The sequence below is a fragment of the Penicillium cosmopolitanum genome, assembly GCF_028827165.1.
Source record: "Penicillium cosmopolitanum strain IBT 29677 chromosome Unknown utg000006l:49.0-5199605.0:1.0-5204138.0, whole genome shotgun sequence".
Classification (NCBI taxonomy): Eukaryota; Fungi; Ascomycota; class Eurotiomycetes; order Eurotiales; family Aspergillaceae; genus Penicillium; species Penicillium cosmopolitanum.
Window position 1 is genome coordinate 4,214,622 of NW_026622676.1, and position 21,439 is coordinate 4,236,060.

At 49.9% G+C, this 21,439-nt stretch overlaps 6 protein-coding genes across 6 annotated transcripts; 3 read left to right on the plus strand and 3 right to left on the minus strand.

Moving 5' to 3' along the window:
* Positions 1-74: 74 nt before the first annotated feature.
* On the minus strand, positions 75-3,318 carry N7509_006106 (uncharacterized protein; the record flags this gene model as incomplete). Its single annotated transcript, XM_056630743.1, has 3 exons — positions 75-1,845; positions 1,904-2,433; positions 2,500-3,318. The coding sequence occupies 3 exons, from the start codon at positions 3,316-3,318 to the stop codon at positions 75-77; spliced, it is 3,120 nt and encodes a 1,039-aa protein (XP_056490045.1).
* A 4,086-nt stretch (positions 3,319-7,404) lies between these two features.
* Positions 7,405-8,238, plus strand: N7509_006107 (putative mitotic spindle checkpoint protein (Mad2B); the record flags this gene model as incomplete). The annotated part of the gene is made up of 1 exon (XM_056630744.1): positions 7,405-8,238. The coding sequence occupies one exon, from the start codon at positions 7,405-7,407 to the stop codon at positions 8,236-8,238; it is 834 nt and encodes a 277-aa protein (XP_056490046.1).
* A 3,557-nt stretch (positions 8,239-11,795) lies between these two features.
* N7509_006108 (uncharacterized protein) lies at positions 11,796-12,674 on the plus strand (the record flags this gene model as incomplete). The annotated part of the gene is made up of 1 exon (XM_056630745.1): positions 11,796-12,674. The coding sequence occupies one exon, from the start codon at positions 11,796-11,798 to the stop codon at positions 12,672-12,674; it is 879 nt and encodes a 292-aa protein (XP_056490047.1).
* Positions 12,675-14,172: 1,498 nt separating this feature from the next.
* On the plus strand, positions 14,173-15,336 carry N7509_006109 (uncharacterized protein; the record flags this gene model as incomplete). The annotated part of the gene is made up of 1 exon (XM_056630746.1): positions 14,173-15,336. The coding sequence occupies one exon, from the start codon at positions 14,173-14,175 to the stop codon at positions 15,334-15,336; it is 1,164 nt and encodes a 387-aa protein (XP_056490048.1).
* Positions 15,337-15,543: 207 nt separating this feature from the next.
* On the minus strand, positions 15,544-16,900 carry N7509_006110 (putative sister chromatid cohesion protein Dcc1; the record flags this gene model as incomplete). Its single annotated transcript, XM_056630747.1, has 3 exons — positions 15,544-15,872; positions 15,949-16,697; positions 16,782-16,900. 3 exons carry the CDS (start codon positions 16,898-16,900, stop codon positions 15,544-15,546), a joined length of 1,197 nt encoding a protein of 398 aa, XP_056490049.1.
* A 560-nt stretch (positions 16,901-17,460) lies between these two features.
* Positions 17,461-20,863, minus strand: N7509_006111 (uncharacterized protein; the record flags this gene model as incomplete). The annotated part of the gene is made up of 6 exons (XM_056630748.1): positions 17,461-17,751; positions 17,807-18,126; positions 18,195-18,877; positions 19,040-19,108; positions 19,625-20,016; positions 20,087-20,863. 6 exons carry the CDS (start codon positions 20,861-20,863, stop codon positions 17,461-17,463), a joined length of 2,532 nt encoding a protein of 843 aa, XP_056490050.1.
* Positions 20,864-21,439: the final 576 nt, after the last annotated feature.

Here is a 21,439-nt window from a genome sequence, read left to right on the forward strand (position 1 = left end):
CTCCCCTACTCCATACATTGTTATCAATCATCATGATCATGATCATATCATATTCCGGTTCTTTCGGTTCTTGCTCACTCCAGGCTCTGTAGCTTTCCCTGCTCATCCGGGGTCAGAGCTCCAAACACTTCTTGGAATCCGGGTTGTGTCGAGGCTCGTCGGAAGAATTCACCCAGGTACGCTTGTGTTTCGTCATCTCGTCGTCGCACTCCGAAAACACTCTCAGTACCACCCTCCGCAAAACTCATCAGCTGCTGCTTGGTCATACCCAATCCCAGATCCAGCACCTGTCCGGGCATGTCTTCCCAGTCATCGTCGCCATCCTCACTTCCAGCGTCGTCGAGTGCAGCAGCCGTCGCTGCGTCCATCTCCTTGTTGCCTGATGCTGCCGAGAGTTCCTCCACAAGGACCTTGATGATCTTCAAAGAGGCGGGCACGGTAGTATACCGATCGGGGTTGTTGCGTGCCTGTGACCGAGTCTTAATCCGCCCAGTGTTCTCAACAATCAAATCCCCCTTGACTGGCACCTCCGCCAGACGAGGATCGCCTAATTCGTATAGATGCGCCAGCGCGAAAATATTCTGCTTGATCTCATCGTAACCGGCAAAATTGACCGAGTTCTCCAGCCACTTGCCCAGTACGAGCGCAAGTCCGTTCTGGTTACCCAAGTCCAGTTGCGCCAGGAAGTCTACCACTTCGCGTGCGCTAATCAGTGTCAATCGGGCGAAGACTAGAATGAGACTCTGGATGAACTGTGCTTGTTGCGCTGTCGCCAGTCGCTGAGCCACCGCTTGCAGAAGCTGCGGCAGGTAGGGGCCTAGGCGTTCTGGTCCAGCGCGCTCCACCAGCTCGGCCGCCAGCTGTCCTACCTCGGTAGCCGCATTGTCATCCACATCCGGTCCAAGCAGGCGGTCAATGATCACCAGGACAACCTCGACCGGCTCCTTTCCAGACTGCGGGTCCCACGCCAGAAACTGGGCAAAATCATGGGAAAGCATGTAGCGCACGGCTTCGGTAGCAGGTCGGATCAGCTCGGCTTCAGCAGAATCCAGAAGTAGACAGTTGAGCTTGGGCATCACCGTTTGCACAAATCCTGCCGGCATGGGCTCAAGGCTGCGCTCCGCCAGAGCTCGCAACAGGTCGGCGGCAAAGTTGGTCAAGGAGTTCTCTTCGGTGAGGTTTCCGACATCGATAGCACCCATCAGGGAAGGGAGCACCTTTTCACACATTTGGCGGTAGGCATCGGGGCCAAGATCAGCGATTTGGTCCACGATATCTTCAAAGGCCTCAGTCACGGTCATGGTCAGCTGGAAGTTCTCAGCCCCGCTGCTAGCAATGTTGAACAAAACATCGATAGCAATCGATGAAAGGACTACGCTCGAATCGGCCATAATGACATCTCGGAGGGTTTCCGCCAGGGTCACCTTGAGATCGTCACAATCACTCTGATCACGGAGGTCATGCGCTGAAACGAATTCCGAGATGGCGTTGATAACGGTGACCTGGAATGGGCGAGCCACTTCGATCGGCAGAGATGGAATAAGATCTTGTAGAACACGTATACAGGCGACCTTGACGACCTCTGCGGGATCCTCGGCAATCGCTTTCAAAGCAGCTTCCAGATAAGAAGTGGCAGTCTGCTGGAAGCTATCGCCAGCAACCTTGGCCAAAGAACCGGCAACCAGGTAGCCTCTCGCGCGTAGAAGCTCCTCCTTCTGCTGAAGAGCGTAATGGACAAATTGATTGAAATGAGTGGCGAGCTCCGAGGGGATTTCTTGAGACACCTCGCCAAAGTCTCTCAGCAAGGAATTCAGGACATAGAGGGCTGCCTCGCGGGCTTTCCATCTAAACAAGGGTCTCAGATTAGCGTGTAACAGGGTACCAGTCAGAAAGAACTACTTACGTGGCCGATGAGTCGGCGAATAGTGTATTCATATGGGTCAGAAGCCCTTCGGCTGCCTTCTCCTTCAGCCATTCGCCAGTCTTGATCGCGAGATCAGCACTGCATGTGCGAGGGGTGTAGTTGGCAGTAATTGACGTCTCTTCTGAGAGGAACAAGTTCACATCGATTTCCCACAGACCTTCCTCTTCCATCGTAATCTGGGCATAAGAGCTGCACAGCTTCATGATCTCGGGTACCCATCCAGAGGAGCCCGCTGCGGTACCGGCATTCTGAAGCTGCTGGTGTAGCTCTGCCTTTACAGGCGGGGCCTTCAGCAGAGTTTGAACAAGATCCAGTTCCTCCAGAACGAGGTAATCGAGCGAGTAGGCGAGACTGTCCACATCTTCTAGGCGACCTTGGCGCTCGTTCTCAATGAAGAAATTTTGATAGACTGGCATAGCATTGGTGAGCTCTGCCCAGGCAGTAGAGAAATAGCTCGGGCTCTGGGCCGAGAGAAGACCGGGGAAGACATTGCGGATCTTCATCAGAGTCTATAGAATCATACATGTCAGCTGGGATAGAAAGTCACTGCAAGCTAGAGAAAGATCTTATCTTACCTTCACGACCTGGATTTTCAGGGCAACGTACCCGCGCCACTGCGTCGCAACATCGCCCGTCTTGTTCGCCTCTTCTTCGGATGGTGGCTGAGGCAAGGGTGCTTCCAGGGTGGAAACAAAGTATGGCGACCAGACGCTTAGCATCTCATCAACGAATGACTTGATAGCTTGCTTGTGTTGTTCCAGAACCATTTCCAGTGTATCGAAGCAGGATTTGAAAACGGCGACCGCGAGGGCTCGCAGTATAGGCTTCCGGGACTCGGACGCCGCTACCGAGAAAAGAGACGAAACGAGGTCACGGGCGACATTGAAGAATTGCTCCTCACCAAACCCAGTGTCCACCAAGTCCAGAAGGACCTTCAGAGCGCCGTGCAGTGCGATATCGGTGGTGGAGGTATCGTTGATGATATGAAGTAAAGCGGGGAGGAGTTCTGGCCAGTCATCGGGAAAATCGGCGCTGGCAATCTTGCTGACAGCATAGCTAGCAGAGCTCTTAACTTTACGTTCGGGAGTTTCGACTGTGGTTGCGAGTTCGAGGAGTGCGCGGCGGATCTGGGCTTTGTTTGTGTCGTTGACGAGGACCTGACCCTTGAACTCGTCCAGGCTGGACGACCAACCAGCGGCGATGAAAGTGCGAAGGATGGAGAGGGCAGATTGGCGCAGGTTCACAGGCACGGACTCGTGGGAAGCAATGGCGGTTAGGGAGATGGGGAATGATTCGTTCGAGTACAGGGCGTGGAGCTGTTGCTCAGCGGCTTTTCTGGCGTCGGCCTGAGGCGACTGGGTGTTTGCCAGGAGCGATAGGAGTTCTTGCTCCATGGCGGGCGTAATGGATGACCAATTGATCACGGAGAGGTCAATTAGAGGGTGAGGCGTCGCCAGAGAGGTGGGATCAAGAAGTTTATCCCATTTGCGCGCGGCGCGATAAGGGGACGCGGAGGGGCAGTGGAGGCGGTAAGCCTTGACCACATAGTAGAACTACATAGTAGAACTGCTAGAGTTACCTTTGGTTTAGTCGCTATGTATGCCTTATTTTAAGCAGTTTACCAGGTATCCTCCTCAATTTGGAGTCCTTGACTCCCATTGAGGGAGATGCCCCAGTCACTACAAGACGCTGTACTATACTGTCGTCTTTGTACTATACCTAGTACTTCCAACCTACACCTGTCTGGCGTTGCAAAAGTTTGAAACCTCCTATTGCCCACCATTATCGACCGCCTTCTAATGGCAGACTAGTTGCTACCTAAGATGGAATAGATTAGCTACTCTATTCCCCTTGGGAAGGCAGAGATCGGGGCACTCAACAAAGGGAATCAAATTTTTGCAACACTACTGTAGGTATCAACCCCTCTCAACATTCTCCATTGCTCTAGCCTCAAGCCCTGGCTGAAACGGTTCTTAAAAATAATAATCCGCTAACCTAAAGTACGACAACAGCTAGGGATCATCGTGCCCATAGAAACGTCATGTAAACTTGAATGCGATAGGCTGGCATTGGACTGGTCTCACAGGCATGCTCAGTTATACCTAGGGTGCAAAAGCGGCGGGGCCTGGGCACCAAAATGGAATCGAAGGAAACTCATTACCAAGTCCACAGGGCCCTTTACCGATGATCATCCCAAGTGACGGCAGTGGCGGCATGGGATCTCCTAGGGGAGGCGCCTCTCCCCGACAAGAGGTGCGAGCTGCAGGCCAATAGGGTAGGGTTAATCCTAACGCCTGGATTATCAATAGTCTTCCATCGGCTTCTACTCTTTCGCCTGTCACCGCTGTGGTGAGATCGTCAGCCGCATTTTCCGGTGATCATTGATCGCGGGGAGGGAGTGAGGGCCACTTTTGCTCTAGCGCCTCTAATGACGGCCCCCGGTGTAGTAATTACAAACCCTGATGACCGGCGGTCGCTTCGCCTCAAACTAGCCAGCTTAATCCTTTTAATTGAAAATGGACACGACATAGGTCAGAACAAGCCCACTGTTGACACTGGACAGCCTCAGCGACTGGCCTGAAGCCAATCCTGTGGGCCTCTTGAGAATTCTTCCGAAAGATCACGATCCACCCAATAAGGCAGACCGCTGGTGTCAGACCATCGAGGCGCATCACACATTGATATCCAGATCTTCGTGGAGATTATCGTCGGAATCACAGCAGATCCCGTCGGCCCATAACGGAGGAATTGTATACATGTTAACTTACAACATTCGCATACTAACTAGTACTCGTCAGTACATAACTAGTAGATCAGCATGTTCATCAGGTGGTACAACATACTATGTTCAGGGTTATTACCGGCCTCATACGGTCGCGATGACACTGTGGGTTCTTCTTGCTGAAGGTGACGTGTTGAATTGACTAAGCCGGGGAACTTTCGATGGTTCCGAGACAGTTGTAAAGTGATCATGTGGGGATTCGTGAGATTTTGACTCTATTCGGAATTGACGATTTCCCCTCGACCCCCGCGAAGACCCTGGGAAGGCTTGTCCTTGTCAGCACCGTCTCCCGACGCCCGCAAGCCCGCCGCCACGGCAATGGATGCCAAGAATTGAGTCTAAAATGCTGACAAGTGATGAATGGCCAAATAGAGACATCTCTATGCCTTTCTTCAAATGCACTTTGTATCTTTCCCAGCCCGAGATCGCATAGGGATGTAGATCACTCACACGGGCCTGACCTCTGTACGGAGTAAGTACCATTGACTGAAAATGGAGTCCATAAACCCAAAAAATCAGCCTATGCTGGGGTTTATGAGTCCACTTTAGAAAACCGGTGCCGGATCATACCTTATTTGTTTTTGTTTTTTAGATATCTGTATAGGTTCAAGTAAATGGACACAACTCTGATCCAGGGAGCGTGATGGTACGGAGCATATCCAAATTCCACTATTTCTGGCCAAACACCTTACTGGTACCTAGTTCCGCAGCCGTGGAGCTGAAACCTATCGGATACCTAATCAACTGGATGCTCCTGTTATTGACCTTAACGATGAACAAGGAATCTAATCCAATTGAGTAGATGGGATCTGTATATCACGTGGTGGCCATGGGATTTGACCCTGGACTGAAATCTACAGGCTCCGCGAGGTGGTTGTGAGGGCCTCGCAAAAGCAGCGACAGCTCGGATCAGAGGGAGCTAGTCCGTATAAATCATAAATGGAGGAGGTACAGGTACACAGTGAAATGACTGCTTAATTATTATGGAGTAAGTACATACATGGAGTGCATTGTATGTAGTAATGTATTGTATGATATGGTAAGGCGCCATACCCGGTACTACCGTGGCCCCCTCCTTTGGCAATCAGAAGGGTGCGGCGGTGTAATTATTCGGTATTCTTTGGGGTTGGGCTGCTGGGTCCGATGAGGAATTCGGCTCCCTCCTGCACCGATGACTGGTTACCAACGTATCCAGGTACAAGAGAGATGCCCTGGATGGAGCCTTGCGTTGTAGGGTGAAGAGTTAAGCTTACACACAAGAAGATGGGGGTATTTCTTTTTTACTCGGCTATGCCCCGTCGGTTCTTGCACCACATCCACGGTTGAGCAGATGGTTCCATGGCCCATTTATGGAGTAAAGGTTTTAGGGTGCTGAATGTTTTGGTACTGATAATCGGTTACACTTTGTTCTTTCGTTTTTTTTTTTTTCGCTTGGCTGCGATGATCGCCCCTCCTTGAGTATCCCATGATCACACCCACTCACTGACCCGTTGGGTGGGGAATAGAAGACAGAAAAAAAAAGAGAAAAAGAGGTGAAATTTGCACAAAAAATATCCATAGATTCCCGCGATCAAATAGGGTAAACAGTAGGTACTACGTGAAGTGTTTGGGGAATTGTATTGGAACCATGCAAGACAGAGCAGAACAGCCATGCTAATATCCCATGCCTAACATTATCATTCACATACGAGTATAGTTAGTGAGAATATTTAAAATAAAAAGCAAACGCAAAAGCAAACGCAAAAGCAAAAAAAAAAAAAAAAAAGCTGGATAAGTAAATGTACACAGGGTACATAGTACATAGTACTCTGTACTCTATCTGTAAGTGTTCGTAGAATGACGCAACACGTGACGGGCCAGCAAGTCCTGACCGTCTACTCTCTTCCACTCACTCTCCCCTCGAGCGAGCCACACGGGGCACATCAATCATCACCATCGACTTTATCTGTTTTACTACCGGCTCGACCCATCGCCGACCTTCGACAGGCCCCTGAGCCTTTTTTAGCCGTTTCACTTGACGGCTCCCCACCCCTCGAGCCCCTCGTCGTCCACTTTCGCTTTAAGCCCCTCCTCACCCTCCCCTCTTCACCTGGGCACATCGCTTCTCCAAAAAAGTTACCTTTCTTTCTTTCGATTTTGGGATCGGCGCTTAGGTTCACATCGGTTTCTTCCCTCATGCTCTGAGGCTTTGCATCTTGTCGTTTTGTCCACCCAAGCGTACGTGCCTCGGATTTCCTCACAAACCCCCTCCCTCCCCTCCCACCAATCCACCACCAATCACCAATCTACCCAACCCCCCCCTCCTCACTTCCCTTTTGATCACCAACAATCGGCTGTTTCGGCCTCACTACGCCTCTCATAATTCTTGCTTGCCCTTTCCGATCGTCTCATTCGTTCGCACATTCTCCCCGATCCAATGTGTCGTTGACCGAGGACCGGCGGGAAAAAAATCCTTGATAATCGGACCCCGGCTCTCCCATCTGGGAAAAACCACAACATCACCACTACGCTCACCACTTAACAAAAAAAGACGCCCGCGTTGACCGATGATTTTAGAAAGGCAGAGCGATGATTAGCTTCAGGGTGGAACATCATTCAGATTCCTCGAGACTCCATCAAGATCACCCTTACCGTGGACCCGACTCCGGATCGTTCGACGGCAATGCCGATGGCCAGTGAGATCAGTAGTACCACCACCATGACCACCTTCGCCGCTCCGGTCCCTGCTACCAGATCGCTGCCCACAAACCAGTCGGCGCTAGCGGCGTCATTCACCAACTTCCTTACCGTGTCTGTCCATCAAATACTTTTCCTGCGCTCCGTCTACCCGCGCGCGACATTCCTTCCCGTCCGGGCATACAACTATCCTGTCCGACAATCTCGTCACCCTAAAGTGTGTGACTATATTAATGATGCATCAATCGCGGTCGGAACAGAGATCTTAAAAGGTACAATCACCGCAGTCAGTATCATCATTTCATCTCTCCGCACAAATCAACCCCTCGAACGATATGCTTTCGACCTGTCGGGCTTCCCACGGGCTCCAGCTGGAGAAGTAAACACAACATTTGCGGACAGAAATGGAGATTCATCTAATCCAGGTGCTCCCGTCTCCGACCGGGGCCCCGCGCCAACCTCGGTTGACCTCGAATCACAGTTCAGAGCTTGTTTGGCTCGACTGGCGTCCGCATGTGCGCGCCTAACTCCCCTGCCGCGGGATGACGAATTCAGCTTTACTGTCTGCATTGAAGTGCGGGAGGATGCATTACCACCCGCTGGAACAACCAACGAAGAACAAACGTGGATTGTGGCCGAACCTGGCAAGGTGCACCTCCGATCCTGTACCGCCCCTTTCTCCGTCTCCAAAGTACGGAACGGTGAGCCACAGCGGCCACCCCCACCAGTGTCAAATGGGCGTGCCAAAACAGTACCGGTACGACGTGTGGAGGCCGGGGAATTGCGGTTGGAGTTATGGGTGGAAGAAGCGCGGCAGAAATTTAACGAACCGGTGGATTCAGAGCAGCCACCCTGAACGATAATTCCTTATTAGGGATATATTTGTGTCAAATCTGCGGAAACTGTTGTTCGTTTGGTTATTTGTCCACTCCACTCCCATCTCATTCTCATTCTTGATTTAGCGTGACCAATGATCGAACATACATGATGGACGAGGAGACTAGGGATTGCCGTCCGCAAGAAAGTGGCGCGAATATATAAAATGGGGAGCGGACGATTTTTTGGACTCGCATGGCATTTTTTTTCACACTTACATAGATCAGGTTCATATCTTTCCTTTTTTGCTCATCCTTTAACCTCTTCTCCCCCAGCACTTTGCTTTTCTTTTACCCTTCTTTCGTCACGACATTCCTTCTCAACTTCCTCTCCTCCCTCTTTGATTTCTGGTCTTTCCATTCTTCGACTCAGCTCGTTCTCCCTCTTGCATCGTGTGCTGAATTCTCGAGTATTAACTCTCCATGCTGATCTTTTTTATTTGCGGTTCGGCCTTTCTTATTATTTCATACCATCTCATTTCTGTTGTATTCCATTCGTCTCCTTTGTCGAATCTTTCTCAACTACATGATTCTCATTTTTTTTCTAGCCAATTCAACTATCTAGCAACCTAGCTCCCAATGTCGTCTCGTGTCTGGAATTGCTCACGCCTTCCAAGGCTGTGTTATTTTGTCATTGTTCTCACATCTTGTCTCATTTGTCATGGCCTTTTGGATTCCAAATTTGCCAGTTTTTCACGACTTTCATGTTTTGTGCTGGGTACTTACGTCGTAATGTTCTTGCATCCCAGGCTTTCCTCCTTTTGACCTTTCAAGTTCTCTATGCGATTGTGACATGCATTTTCTTTTGGTTTTGTTTCTCTGCCTCAAATCTTGTCTTGGTACTCGGCTGATGGGGAATAGGTCTTTGGTCTTTGGCGTGTAAGTATCATATAGTCCTGTGGTGGCAGTATACTAGTACGTAATGGAGACCGTTTCGAACGGGATAGTACAGTTATGTATGCAGGTTAGTTCGAGTTCCAATATATACTACTAGTTAAAATGACACTCAGTATATCACAGCAGACACAATCAAGTAGTATGCATAAAGCCGTTGTGGTTCGAACAGGATTCTCGTTGCCTGACCCGCCTTGACAAAACATCCATAGATGAATTAGTACATGTTTCAAAACCCCAAGAACATATTTTTTTTCTCCTAGTCTTCTAGTTCCTCGAAGTAGAATGGTTCATGCTGACCATGGATGGTATTAATTTGCGGAGGTGGGTCGAATCACCAATATTCTCTTTCATTATTGGCTCGCTCGAGAAAGCCCATAAAATGCACAAGATACGACAGACTTCATTCCTTGGCGAAGACATTATCAGGTCAATTCATGCAGTCAAGGTGCTAGGGGTATTTGCTTCAAGACTAGCCCCATTGATTCATCGATTAGGATTGCTTTCTCTTAGTATCAAGCTGATTCTTTTTTAGTTCTCGAACGTTTCGTCCAGACAAAGTTTCTGTCATAAAGAGCTGCTTTGTTAGTTATCATCCTCCAAAATTCAATCTAATATTCAAGTTCCGATTGTTTTGCAGATGAGAGCTCCAAATATTAGCACTGATTCTTACGTAACCGATATAGCACCCAGTATCTTGTATTCCAGTTGAAAGGCACATGTTTCTCAAATATCACAAGGTGAAAAAAAAAAAAAAACGTCAAGACCTTCCCGATGTGGCCAGTCGTTGACAATTTATTTCGATGGTTTTATAGCGGGGACTAGGGCTTCGACAATTTGAACGGAGACCCCCGCTTGTAGTACCATGCTCGGTCGCCAAATTAAGCCACGTTTGTATTGGAAGCTTATTTTAACGAACGGGCCCTTTCTGAGAAAGTCTTTTCTTATGTGCTAAAGAAATAGCTGCAAAGCTCTCATATCTGCGTTGGAATGTGATAGAAATTACACGTAAGGACCGTTGGCATGGCGTTGCTACACAGCATTGTCTGCTGGAGCCCTGCCTGCATTGCTATGAAAACATCTTTTTTCAGTTTCCGGTCGCAAGAACGGATGTAGTTGATTATTTTTGATAATACTATGCTTGTAAGTCTTAGAATTTAGAATCATGATATTAGTCTCGTAAGGGAAAGCAATATACCTAATATTGTAGAAGCGAGTTCAGATTAAGACATTTATTTGCATCGCAAAAGCTGGATTAGAAGACAATCCAGAGACAATACGCTCCCTCCATCGAGGCTGGAGATAATTGTAGCTCATTTTAATAGGGCAGAGAATCGAGAATCAAGGAATATTTACATTAATAGCCACATGGGAAGGCCTGGGATAATAATAAACCTTGTCGTTTTCACTATTCGGAAATACTTGCCAATGCCAAAGTGGCGGCTGGGATCATACTAAATCTTAATCAAAACTGCGCGCCACCTTACGACCTCAGAAATAACATGCTCTATCTTCTGAAATTATCTGAAGCATCAGGGCTAAATATTTGAAAACAATTGTTCGAATAAGATTTTTTGCGACTCGTTATTGCGGCATTCCTTGTCCACGGACGCCTTCATTTGTGAATATACCGGGAAGATAGTCGGCTACCAAAGTAATGGAAACAGTGGTGATCTACCATACAAGCAACTCTTAATGAATAATCGTCCGTTCTAGACCAAAGTGGCTGCATGTCGGGGTTTTCGGGGTCTCTTGCTGTGGTCAGCTGCATGGGGCCGTTGCTGACATGCAGCATGTTCTCCGTCAGGATGGTCGACGATAGTGGCGTACCAAACGCATCGCGAATTGGATAAATAGTGGTTGCAAATAGTGAGATAGATAAAACAATCACAAATTTGCGAGTTGTACTTGCTTATCAATATGTTTCTTTATTTTCTACCGACCTGCCTATCGGCCTACTAGAAGTTTGGTTTCTCTGTAGTTTGCGACTCTATAGTATTCTGGATTTTTAGAAACGAGGCTGTGGCGCTCGTATTTGGAGGGCCAAAACCGGGGTAAATGCCGGAATTCTACTTCAGCTGAATAGCATAAGCCGAACATTGGGCAATAAAACTCTATATTTGGCTTAAATTATTCACGAGTTGGCCATAGCCCTTTCCCGAGCCCCCTGTTCATGTGCCAATATAAAAAGGCTTGCAGGAATCAGCCTGTTTCGGTACGCTGTTCCTGATTCTGACCCATATTGACCTCAGATAGATGGCTTGTGCATAATCGCAGCCTATAATGTTGCTTGATTTGCTATCGTATTTCAATTCAGGATTAGGGTGGTCGCAGTACCGCAGCATGGAAGTGCATTGACCAAGTGTTTTGAGGCTCTGGCTTTCTAATTTGGGAGAAAGCGCCGAGGCACTGACTCGATTACCGACCGAGACGGGGGCATCGCCACATCGCATATGGCGGGGGCGCGATTCATGCCAGTGTGTGACTTTCGTGTATTATTCCGGGAGATATAAATGCCATCGTATTCCCACCCAAGTCCCAGTTCTAACTCTGTTCCAATCCATCATAAGATTCAACCAATCATTAAGCCACTCTTCTCAAATTGAGTTTATCTCATTTCAAGTCCATACGGTTTACTTCCACCATGCTGCAAGTCAATCGTAAGCCAGTAGTCAACAAGGCCAGAGACCCGCAACATCCTGCCCCTGCTCATCTAAACCCGGGCCAACCACGCTCAGCACCACAAATGCAATATCGACCACAACACCAGCAACAGAACAGTGGCTCCAACCCACGGTTGGCTCAGCTTCAGCACCAGCAGAATGTACAACACGGTCAAATCGCTCATCACAACGCCCAAATAAACCAACACTCGGCTGCATTGCAACACCAATCGGCGGAACAACAGCGCCGTAATGCCGAGCAGCAAAGACATTTCGCGCAGCAGAACGCAGCAGCCCAGAAACAAATGGCCCAGCAAAATGCAGCTATGCAAAAACAGAATCAGCACATGAACCATGAGCTGCAAGCTATGAAACACCAGCAGCAGAAGGGTGGAGGCCACGGTGGTGGAGGTCATGGTGGTGCTGGTAAGAAAGTTCTGGCTGGTGCAGCAGTGGGCGCAGCAGCGGGTGTTGGTGGTGCCATGATCTATGAGGGATATCGCGAAGAGACATATGTTCATGAGGAGATTATCAGAAACGAAGACCAGAGACCCCCGGATCAAGATATCAGTGACTCGGATCACAACGACGACCGAAATGATAATCCTTACGACTACGATCGAAACGATAACGACTATTACCGTAATGACAACGACCAATACTTGCCACAGCAGGATGATAATCAAGGTGGATATTACAATCAACAGGATACGATGAACACGCCTGGGCCAGTCCAAAGTAGTGGGGGCGATGGAAGTAATAGTGATTGCTGTGGCAGTTGCTGTGAATGTGGTGACTGCTGTGGGGGGTGCTGCGGATCGATTGACAAGGATGATGATAGCAGCTGTTGTTGTTGCTAAGTGCAATGTTATATTGGAAAGATTTTGTGTGGCACAGGAGGGTCCTTGCAACGAACCATTCAGTCACTTATATTTAATATTATTTTTCTTTGAATCTGACTAAGGAGGAATCAATTTAGAGAAACATGGATGCTTACCTGCGAGGCCAATCAAGTGCTTCGGGAGCTTATCTCCATACCGCGAGACGCCCTATGTGGTCCAAGCAAGAAGTGTACTAATATGGCCATTGTAGCCAATGCAATTAAAAGAACAGCTTCAACTTTATGAATAAATAAATTGGGTCTTGCTTTTTCTATTCTGCAGGGTTACTGATATTGAATATGGGACTTTCCTACGTAGTCTACTACGAATGTACTGTGTCAACACCTGGGCATACAGTGGTTATAGACCGAGTCTCCGTAGATGTCAGAGACCTTTTCAGTTTTCCAATAGAAATAGAGCAAAGGATAAACTAGGAAATAGGACATTCCAAGGGTCCGGACATCATGGCAGATATATTGCACCGCTTCGAGTACAATTTGTTTGCATCACGTGCCGCGCCCTCCTGCAGCTTCCAACTATAGATAGCCAGCCACCAAATTTACACTATCACGATCACTACAGGTAGTAATTACTATATGTACATTTCTCTCGTACTTCAGATGACCATCATTTAAGTTCCCACTACGAACAGCCAGCCCTTCCATAGTAATGAACTCGAAGAATGGGCGGTGTGCAGTATAGTTCGTTGGCAGGGATAGGGATGTACCACAGCCACAAGTTGAAGTATTCGGTCATCGAACAGATGACCCTGGTCCCTCGGGAAAGAGCTAGAGTAAGTTCAGTATGAACCTAGGATAAGGGAACTATGTAACTACAGTAACTATGGCAGATATGACTGGACAGCCCCGTGACCCACCGTGCCCTTACCAGGTGACCCGCACCTTACGTCAACGGCAGGTGCAACCGGGGGACAACCTCTAACTGCCAGTCGAGTCGAGAGAGCCGCTTGTCATCGCTTGCCCTCGGTTCGTTTGACAAAGAGAAACACTTTACAGTCCGCTTGTCACCGTGTAGAGCAGGTCACTCCGGCCCGGATCATGATGTGCATGGAGCCATTGGAGCGGGGGAAATGAGGGGATAAGGCGAGCACTATCCCTCCTGGTGTGACGCTGTCCCGCGACTCCGAGAAGTTGAAGTTATATATCTGGCCAGCCACGCCGATAAGCGGAATCCACTTCTTTAACTCGCTCGAACCCCGGATTCTTTCTTCTTTCTCTTTCAATCTTAGATCCCGTTCTTTGTGTGACTTAACCTGGGCACACCTAGGCAATCCATCCTTTCAATAGAACACTTCAAATCTGATCCAGCGACGAGGTAGAAAAGAAGTCTCGATACGCTGTCCCACGCGTGTCACTTTATTCCAAGGTTACCATTCTCCACAGCAATTTGCGGGGAAAACCTCTTCTGTCGAAACTTCAGGTTATCACGACGCTGGCGTAGCTTCGTTTCCATCACCATGATTGCTGCAGACGTTCAATCCCTCCCAATGGGAGACTCACCCGATCTGATTCTAGTCCCCGCCACGCCGGAGGAGCGGATCAAATCCATCAAGCTCAATAGCGTGGCCTGGAAGGGACCCTTGGACATGGACGCCTACATTGCACGTGAAGAACACCTCTACAATCAACGGTTGACTCGGGATAACCTCACCAGTTGGATTCTTGTCGACCGCAACGAGCCCGAGGGCGAGCGAACAATTCTCAGTTCCTGCGAAACCTACCGGAAAAAGGCGCTACTAGCCCACGACGGCACAGTCGAAAATGTCAAGACTCACGGGATCGGGAGCGTCTACTGTCGGCCCGATTTCCGGGGCAAAGGCTACGCGAAGCGAATGATGGAGGAATTGAGCCAGAAATTGGAAACTTGGCAGATGGAAAAGGAGTCTCGCGGACGGTCTCTGTTCACTATTCTTTTCTCAGATATCGGGAAGAAGTTCTACGCCCAGTTTGGATGGCGGCCCTTCTTGTCTTCGCATATGGTCCTGCCGCCGGTTGCGAGGGAAGTGCTTAATGGTAGTCTGGAAAACAGCAAGATCAGATCCATGCTCGCGAAGGATGTTCAGGACTGCGTCTGTGATGATGCCACCCTCGCAAAGTTGCAGGAACGCATGCAGGTTGCCTCCCAATCACCTGGAGCGACGGTTGCCATAATCCCAGATTTTGATCACTTCGTGTGGCACTGGGCTCGCGAGGAGTTCTTCGCAGAGAAGTTGTTTTCGGATCGCTCTCCTCCAGTGATCAAGGGTGCCGGTGATGACCAAGCTCGCGTGTATTGCGTATGGAACCGCAACTTTGGTGACGCCCCCGAGGACAATGTCCTGTACATCTTGCGTTGGGTTTATGATGACCCTACATCACCGGAAGATGAGCAGACATTGATCGAAGCAATGGCCACTATCCTGCGACGGGCTCAACTGGAAGCCCATGAGTGGAACCTGAGCAAGGTCGAATTTTGGAACCCATCGCCCCTACTGGAGAAAGCAGTGGCCCTTCTCGACCCCAAGGCTGAAGTGGTACACCGCGAGGAGAGCAGCATTTCCAGTCTGCGATGGACGGGTGCCGAGCAAGGATTAGGTAAGGACGTGCAGTGGTTGTTGAACGAGAAGTTCACTTGGTGCTGATCGACCGCCTTCAATAATTTCGGGATATTTTCTTTGTTCTGCTTTCTTTCTTTTCCTTTTTTGTTTTGATTCAACATATTCCCCAGGTGCCGGCCGCACCTGGGTTGAATTGGGCGGCAAACATGACCATGATGTTTTTAGACACGACCAGCATCATATCATAGACCGGAGGCTGCTCGGCATCTACGCTGCTTCGACAGTGTGCAGTCAGCGCTTTGAATTTTTTAATAACTCATGCCAGTTCCTGGTTGTTTTGGCTTTGGTTTTTGCAGCTGCAGCTCCAGCAGCTGGGGCCTTGCTAATCTGCTTCCGCTGAGATGCGTCAACGAAAAACATCGTCGTAGGATTGGGGCTCTGGTATGAGCCCTCTGGCAGTTTCGAGAGGATTGCATCGGCCCTCCATGATTCTGGTAGGCAATCCTTCCATACTTGTAGAAATTCGCTCCGCCCAACAGCAGAAGAGGCAGTAGGAGCAGTGGCAGCGAGACAGATTTCCCCAACCCACCGAGTACACTCTTCTTTGTCAAAGCATGCCCCTGAATTAGGGAAGAAAGAAGTTAGCTTAGTTCACAATCCCCAATGAAATCAATTCCAGAGCAAACTCCAACTCACATTTGATATCCTCTGACAAAGCTGGTCGCTGATCTTCAGCACAAAGCCTGCGCGCCAGAGCCTCCAGCAAAGCTCGCGGGAAAGGCGGCGCGGAAACATCGTCATCAAGAACAGACTTCCACAGATCGCCAACAAGGAATTGCTTCTGCAGATCAATACCCTGCAATAGCGCACCTTCCATAAGGCGTTTCCACACACTCAACCGCATCCGTGCCGAAGGTCTCCAACACGAGACCTCCTGGTCCCCATATACAAACGCACAAAGCTCTAACCAACCCGTTTCACAATGTGCTGTGGAGACAGGAACGTCTTCACAAACCTTTTCCCTCGCCTCTTGCGTCTGGGTCGCACTTGGCCCTTCATCTGGGTTCGAATCGTCCATTGCCATATCGCCGTCATCGTCACCGCTTCGGGGGTCATATAGTCGAAGACTCTTTTCAAGGAAGGGAACGGCAGAGAAGCCTCCATCGGGGATGTGTAGTTCCAGTATTGATCCGCAATTCGCGATGGTAGTTACTGAGTCGTCGGGTAAATTCAGGGCGCCAGTCTCTCCAGCTTCTTCCTCGACGACCTTGATATCATCCCGGGAAATTTGTCCAAGACTTGGTTGGAGAATATGGATTGAGTTCGACGACATAACTTGGCGGATTCGGTAGGTTTTGGTCGGGGTGCAGAGGTTGACGTATTCCTGTGCGGCAGGGTCTTTTACTGCTTGCGCGAGGGCAGAGGAGGGGGATTTGAGCTTGATTCTAGATTTAACAACGTTCCATCAGTCAATTCCTTTTTTTTTTCGAAAAAAGATTGGGCCATTTTTGAGCGGAAAGGTGGCGTACACAGGTGCATCTTTTGATGTCAATAGTTCCTCCAGGTCGGGTGGGAGCTCTAGCAATCGGAAACTCTGCTGGGGTTGAGTGTGCGTGAATAGGACGCTTCGCGAAGTCTGGGTCGACATCTTTGCAAGCGATCTTGCTGTGATTGAACAGATGATGTGCGTAGAGGAGTGGAAGAGGAGACGCGGCGAAAATGGCGGGACGCGGTGGACGCGCCCAGCACAGACCACCGTTTAATGGGTAACGTCAATGGGATGGTTCAGCGATGACGAGAAATTATTTATTGTTTTGTAGACTATAGAATTGAGGAAATCGAAGTATGATGCTTCTGGGACGATCCGAATTTCAAAAGAGAAAAGGCTTGAAATTCAATTTCAGCACCATGTTGCTTGTGCTCCCGTCGCGCCGTCTAGTATGCTATCTAATAAATGATGACAGAGAGACCACCCAATGACGACGAAAATATACATCAAAGAAGAAAGTCAAAGGCAAAGAAATGAGATATCGCTTCTGTGCTCGGAAAATAATTCATTTGCAGCAAATTTCGGTCCACTTGGACAAGGAAAAGACCAGCGTGTGGATCGAAACAAGGCCGCGCAGTTGAATCCAGCCAGCTGGTGAAGAGGCACCTTCAAGGTGTACAGTCGAAATGAGATAGATAAGTTCGTTTAGATCAGCTTGATCACAACTTGGCTTGCTTGGAGCCCTCCTTATCAGCATCCTTGGCTGGCGGAGCAGCAGAACCCTCGCTGGAGCCCTTGCCGGCATCAGGCTTTCCAGCACTATTCTGGGATTTTGACTTGGTTCCCTGTTTCTTCTCGGCAAGTTCACGCTCTCGTTCTTTCTGCTCCTGCTCGAGTCGCTCTTGTTCCATTTCCTCCATGTGGCGGAGATCGTCCACGCTAGGTTCGTATAAGTGCCAAATTGTGTAATGAGGCAGCCCGATGACGGAGAATTTCATCCGTTTGGCCATCTAAAATGCGTCGGTCAGTAAATAAATCAAATGTCAGGTTGTGAGGTTATCTTACCTTGCCAAAGCCCTCCGTCTCGGCGTGCTTCTCGAAGCTAAATGCAGGGAAGTGAACGCCTGCACGAAAAACGCGGGCCTTTGCTAGGATACTGACACCTCCAATGCCATCCAGCTCCATTTCCATGTCCGGGTCGCCATATGGGTCGCGCAGGTAGGCAAGGTGGGGTCTCCATGTCGCATACTCGGCGTATCCCTCCACGATCACTGCGTCTTCGTCGAGCGTGTCTGCCAATGCCAGAGCAGTCTCTGATTCTTGCCATGAGTTCAGATCGTATGGTTGCTCCCCTCCCAGCCAGTCAGGAAGTGGTCGCCAAACATCTAGAAACAAGTGGTCAGTTGTCAGTGGCTAGTAAACACGCGAATGACCCCAGGAGACCAAAACTTACTCGGAACCGTAACATCCTTATTATGGCGCATGAGATCTTCGATGATGGTGAAGGGCGCTGTCTCCACATCTGCATCTCGCCAGTAGACCCAGCTGTGAGTAGGACGGAGCGTCGCACTGAGCAGCCAATTCCTAGCCTGGGCCATCAATTTTCGCCGACTAGCCTGGGCCTCGAAGCCATGGCGACTCTCGACATCCTGTTGCACCTTCTGCCCAAAGTCCTTCTGAATGACCGAGATCTCTCCATAGCTCATTTTGGGGTCCGGGTCGTTCTGAATCTCCGTGAGCATACTCGAAAGCATCTGGAGGGTATCATCGCGCGAATCGGAGACGAGGAAAGCGAGATCGATTAGATTGTGAGGGTAGGTGAGGTTGCGGAGGTGCGAGAAGAACATTGGGAGATGCGAGGAAGCATCCCGCAGAGGGGTCAACATGAGGACACGCTCCCCTCGTTCCCAGCCCTTTTCGGTGCCCTGCACTTCGGAGAGGTCATAATATCGAACGGTTTGGAGCTGTAGGTCTTCGGAGGGGTGGAGGAGGCCTAATGATAAGGTAGGGAGGATGATGGCGCGCCATGAGGGAAAAATGAAGATTGTCACAAGGAAGGAAACCGCCGCGAGAAGGCATAGTCGTTGGAGGAGCTGCCTTCTGCGTCGGAGGGCGGGTTGTGAGCGTGGCTGGAAGCTATATGATGGAATTGGTCGTCAGCATGAAGATGTATCATTGTCATATGCAACCGGCTTAGGTGGGAAATTGGGGGTTGTGGATCGTGCGTGTCAACAAGAGACCACTGGTCACCATCGCATCGCGATCACGATCACGATCTCGACCTCGAATTCGACATACTGGTTGGGGGATACAGAAAAGGCGGATCCACGAGGGTAGGCGGAATGGCCTTTGGAAAAGGCGTGAGGCCTATTCATGGTTCACAGGGATTCTCACTGCATTGGCGTGGGTGTTGGCGCTGGGGGCGGGAAGTAGACGGGGCAGACGGGGCAGACGGGGCCAGGGTGGCAGCCCCCAGTCTATCTCGAAATGTCGAGGAGAATAAGGGAATGGAAAAAGCAGAAGGTTGTTTGAAGTGAACCACCAGATCAAACAAAAAGGACAATGCCATTCAAATCCAGCTGAGAGGACCAGGGTGTCAAAAGAGTAAGAGTAAGTTAAGTGGTGAAGTGGACGAGAAAGACAGAAAGGGCGTGCGTCACCGAATCCGGGCGGCCGGTTGCAGCCACCGATCTGTAGATTACTTGTACATTATACCAGTGGACCTACCAAAGAGCCTTTTGGTGATCCAACTGATTAGATTGCATGGAATTAAATTACCCTAAGCTGGGCTCGGACTTGCTTTTGGTGAAAACTACCTTTGTACTAACTATTATCTACAGTTGGAGGCGTTGCTGATCTTCTCTCTAGCGCGCCTCTTCCAACTCATTTGGAAGTGTGTTGATCGACGAGGGCGATCCCCTGTCCTTCCCTCCCTCGGCCTCTCGCATCACTTGCACTAATCGTCCCGCCATCTGTGGCCCATTGCGCAAGGTTGATACGACGGATGCGGCCTCGTACTCGCTGTCCAGGATATAGTACCGTTCCCTCTCACTATTCTCCACCGCCTCCCGTTGGAATGCGACCCTGGCGATCACCTTGGCTGGAACACTGGCCTTGTTGATCGAACTACGGGATACCATGCGCAAGAAGGGCCGGAGTCCGGTTCGTGTTTGATGTGCAACTCTGACCGACAGGGGCGCCCCCGTTCGAAGATGACTCTCCCCTGCAATACCCCCCGGGTCGAGGGTGAAGATGTCCAGTGGGATATTTCCTGTCTAGAGAGATTCAAAGTACAACGTCAGCGGTCTTGTACGATCCTGCGCCGTTGCGATCGGTCAGACTTACACAGGCCAGGCTTCGACGTAACGCATACAAGGCAACACTTGCGATCAACTTGCTGCTGCCGAATCGAATATTTCCTTCCTTGGCGCTAAGAGGGGTCCCCGGAGGACGACTGTCTCGGCCTTGGTTGTGGTCGAAGTAGTCGAGTCTGCCATAAGACGCCGAGGAGCATCCGACATACATCACTTTGGCTCCACCGTCCAGCGTTCCATCGCCGGCCCGGAAGGCTTCAAGGAGACCGACGGTCAGAAGAAATGGGGCGACGCAGTTGATCTGGTACACCGGATCAAACCCGTCCAAGGTAAGCTCATCAACAACGTAGGATGCAACGGCGGCGGAGTGGATTAGATCGACGATAGGAGGAAGCTCCCTCCTGCGTACCCGATCGACCGTTTGCTCGGCAAATCTGGTGACTTCCCGGAGATCGGTTAGGTCAAGAGGAAGCACCTCGATGGATCGTGGCCCGATGAGGCGGATTCGTGTGGTGAGAGCATGGACATCATCGGCTTTGGCATGTCGTGCTGTCAATAGGAGGTGAACAAAAGGTTGTGTTTTGGCAATGGCCACAGCGATCTCTGATCCTAACTGCCCATTGCCACCCGTGATAATAACGGTCCCCGTCAGTGCTCTTCCCATGACACTGTCGATATTTCGGTCTGTCTGAAGGGTACTCGTGTCCAGCGAAACAGGACCGCCACGGATTGCATAGGAGAGCCTGCTCTTATGAAACGCTGGGATGATGCGATTGAGGGGGGGTTTTGAGCCAAGATCAAAGGGCATTGAAAACAGAAACAAAAATGCAAACTAAAAAAGGCTCGCCAATGCGCTACGACCCGGACAGGGCTATATACGCCATTGAGGGAACTGAACTGTAGATCTACTGCGTGTCCCGGACCAATGGCCTTAATGGTCCATCGGCGGTGTCAGAACCGGCGTGTCTCAGGCTCATATGTACGGCTGAGTCCGTGTCTTCTGGAAGAAGAGGCAGTGGATCAATCAGATGCGTCCACAGACGGACATGCCTTAGTGCCGCGTAGCTAGCGGAGTGGCCGGCCGCAAGGAAGAGAAAAAAAAACATTTTAGCGACCCCATCTGCGCCCCAACAGAGACAAAAATAACCCTGTCAACCCGACGAGGTAGCAACCGTGAATGATGACATGTTTCAGGCCCTTGAGACAATATCTTCGGTTTCGTGTGGGTTCGTATGTTGACAGACTGTCATCGGCCAGCAGGTGATCAGCCGCGATTGGGTTCGCAGTTCATGATTGATCCGTGTGGGCCATCGTGGAGCGTCGTGGACTTGTCGATCGTTCGCAAGCGACCACCCTGGACGATCCCATCGTGGCTTGACAGCTC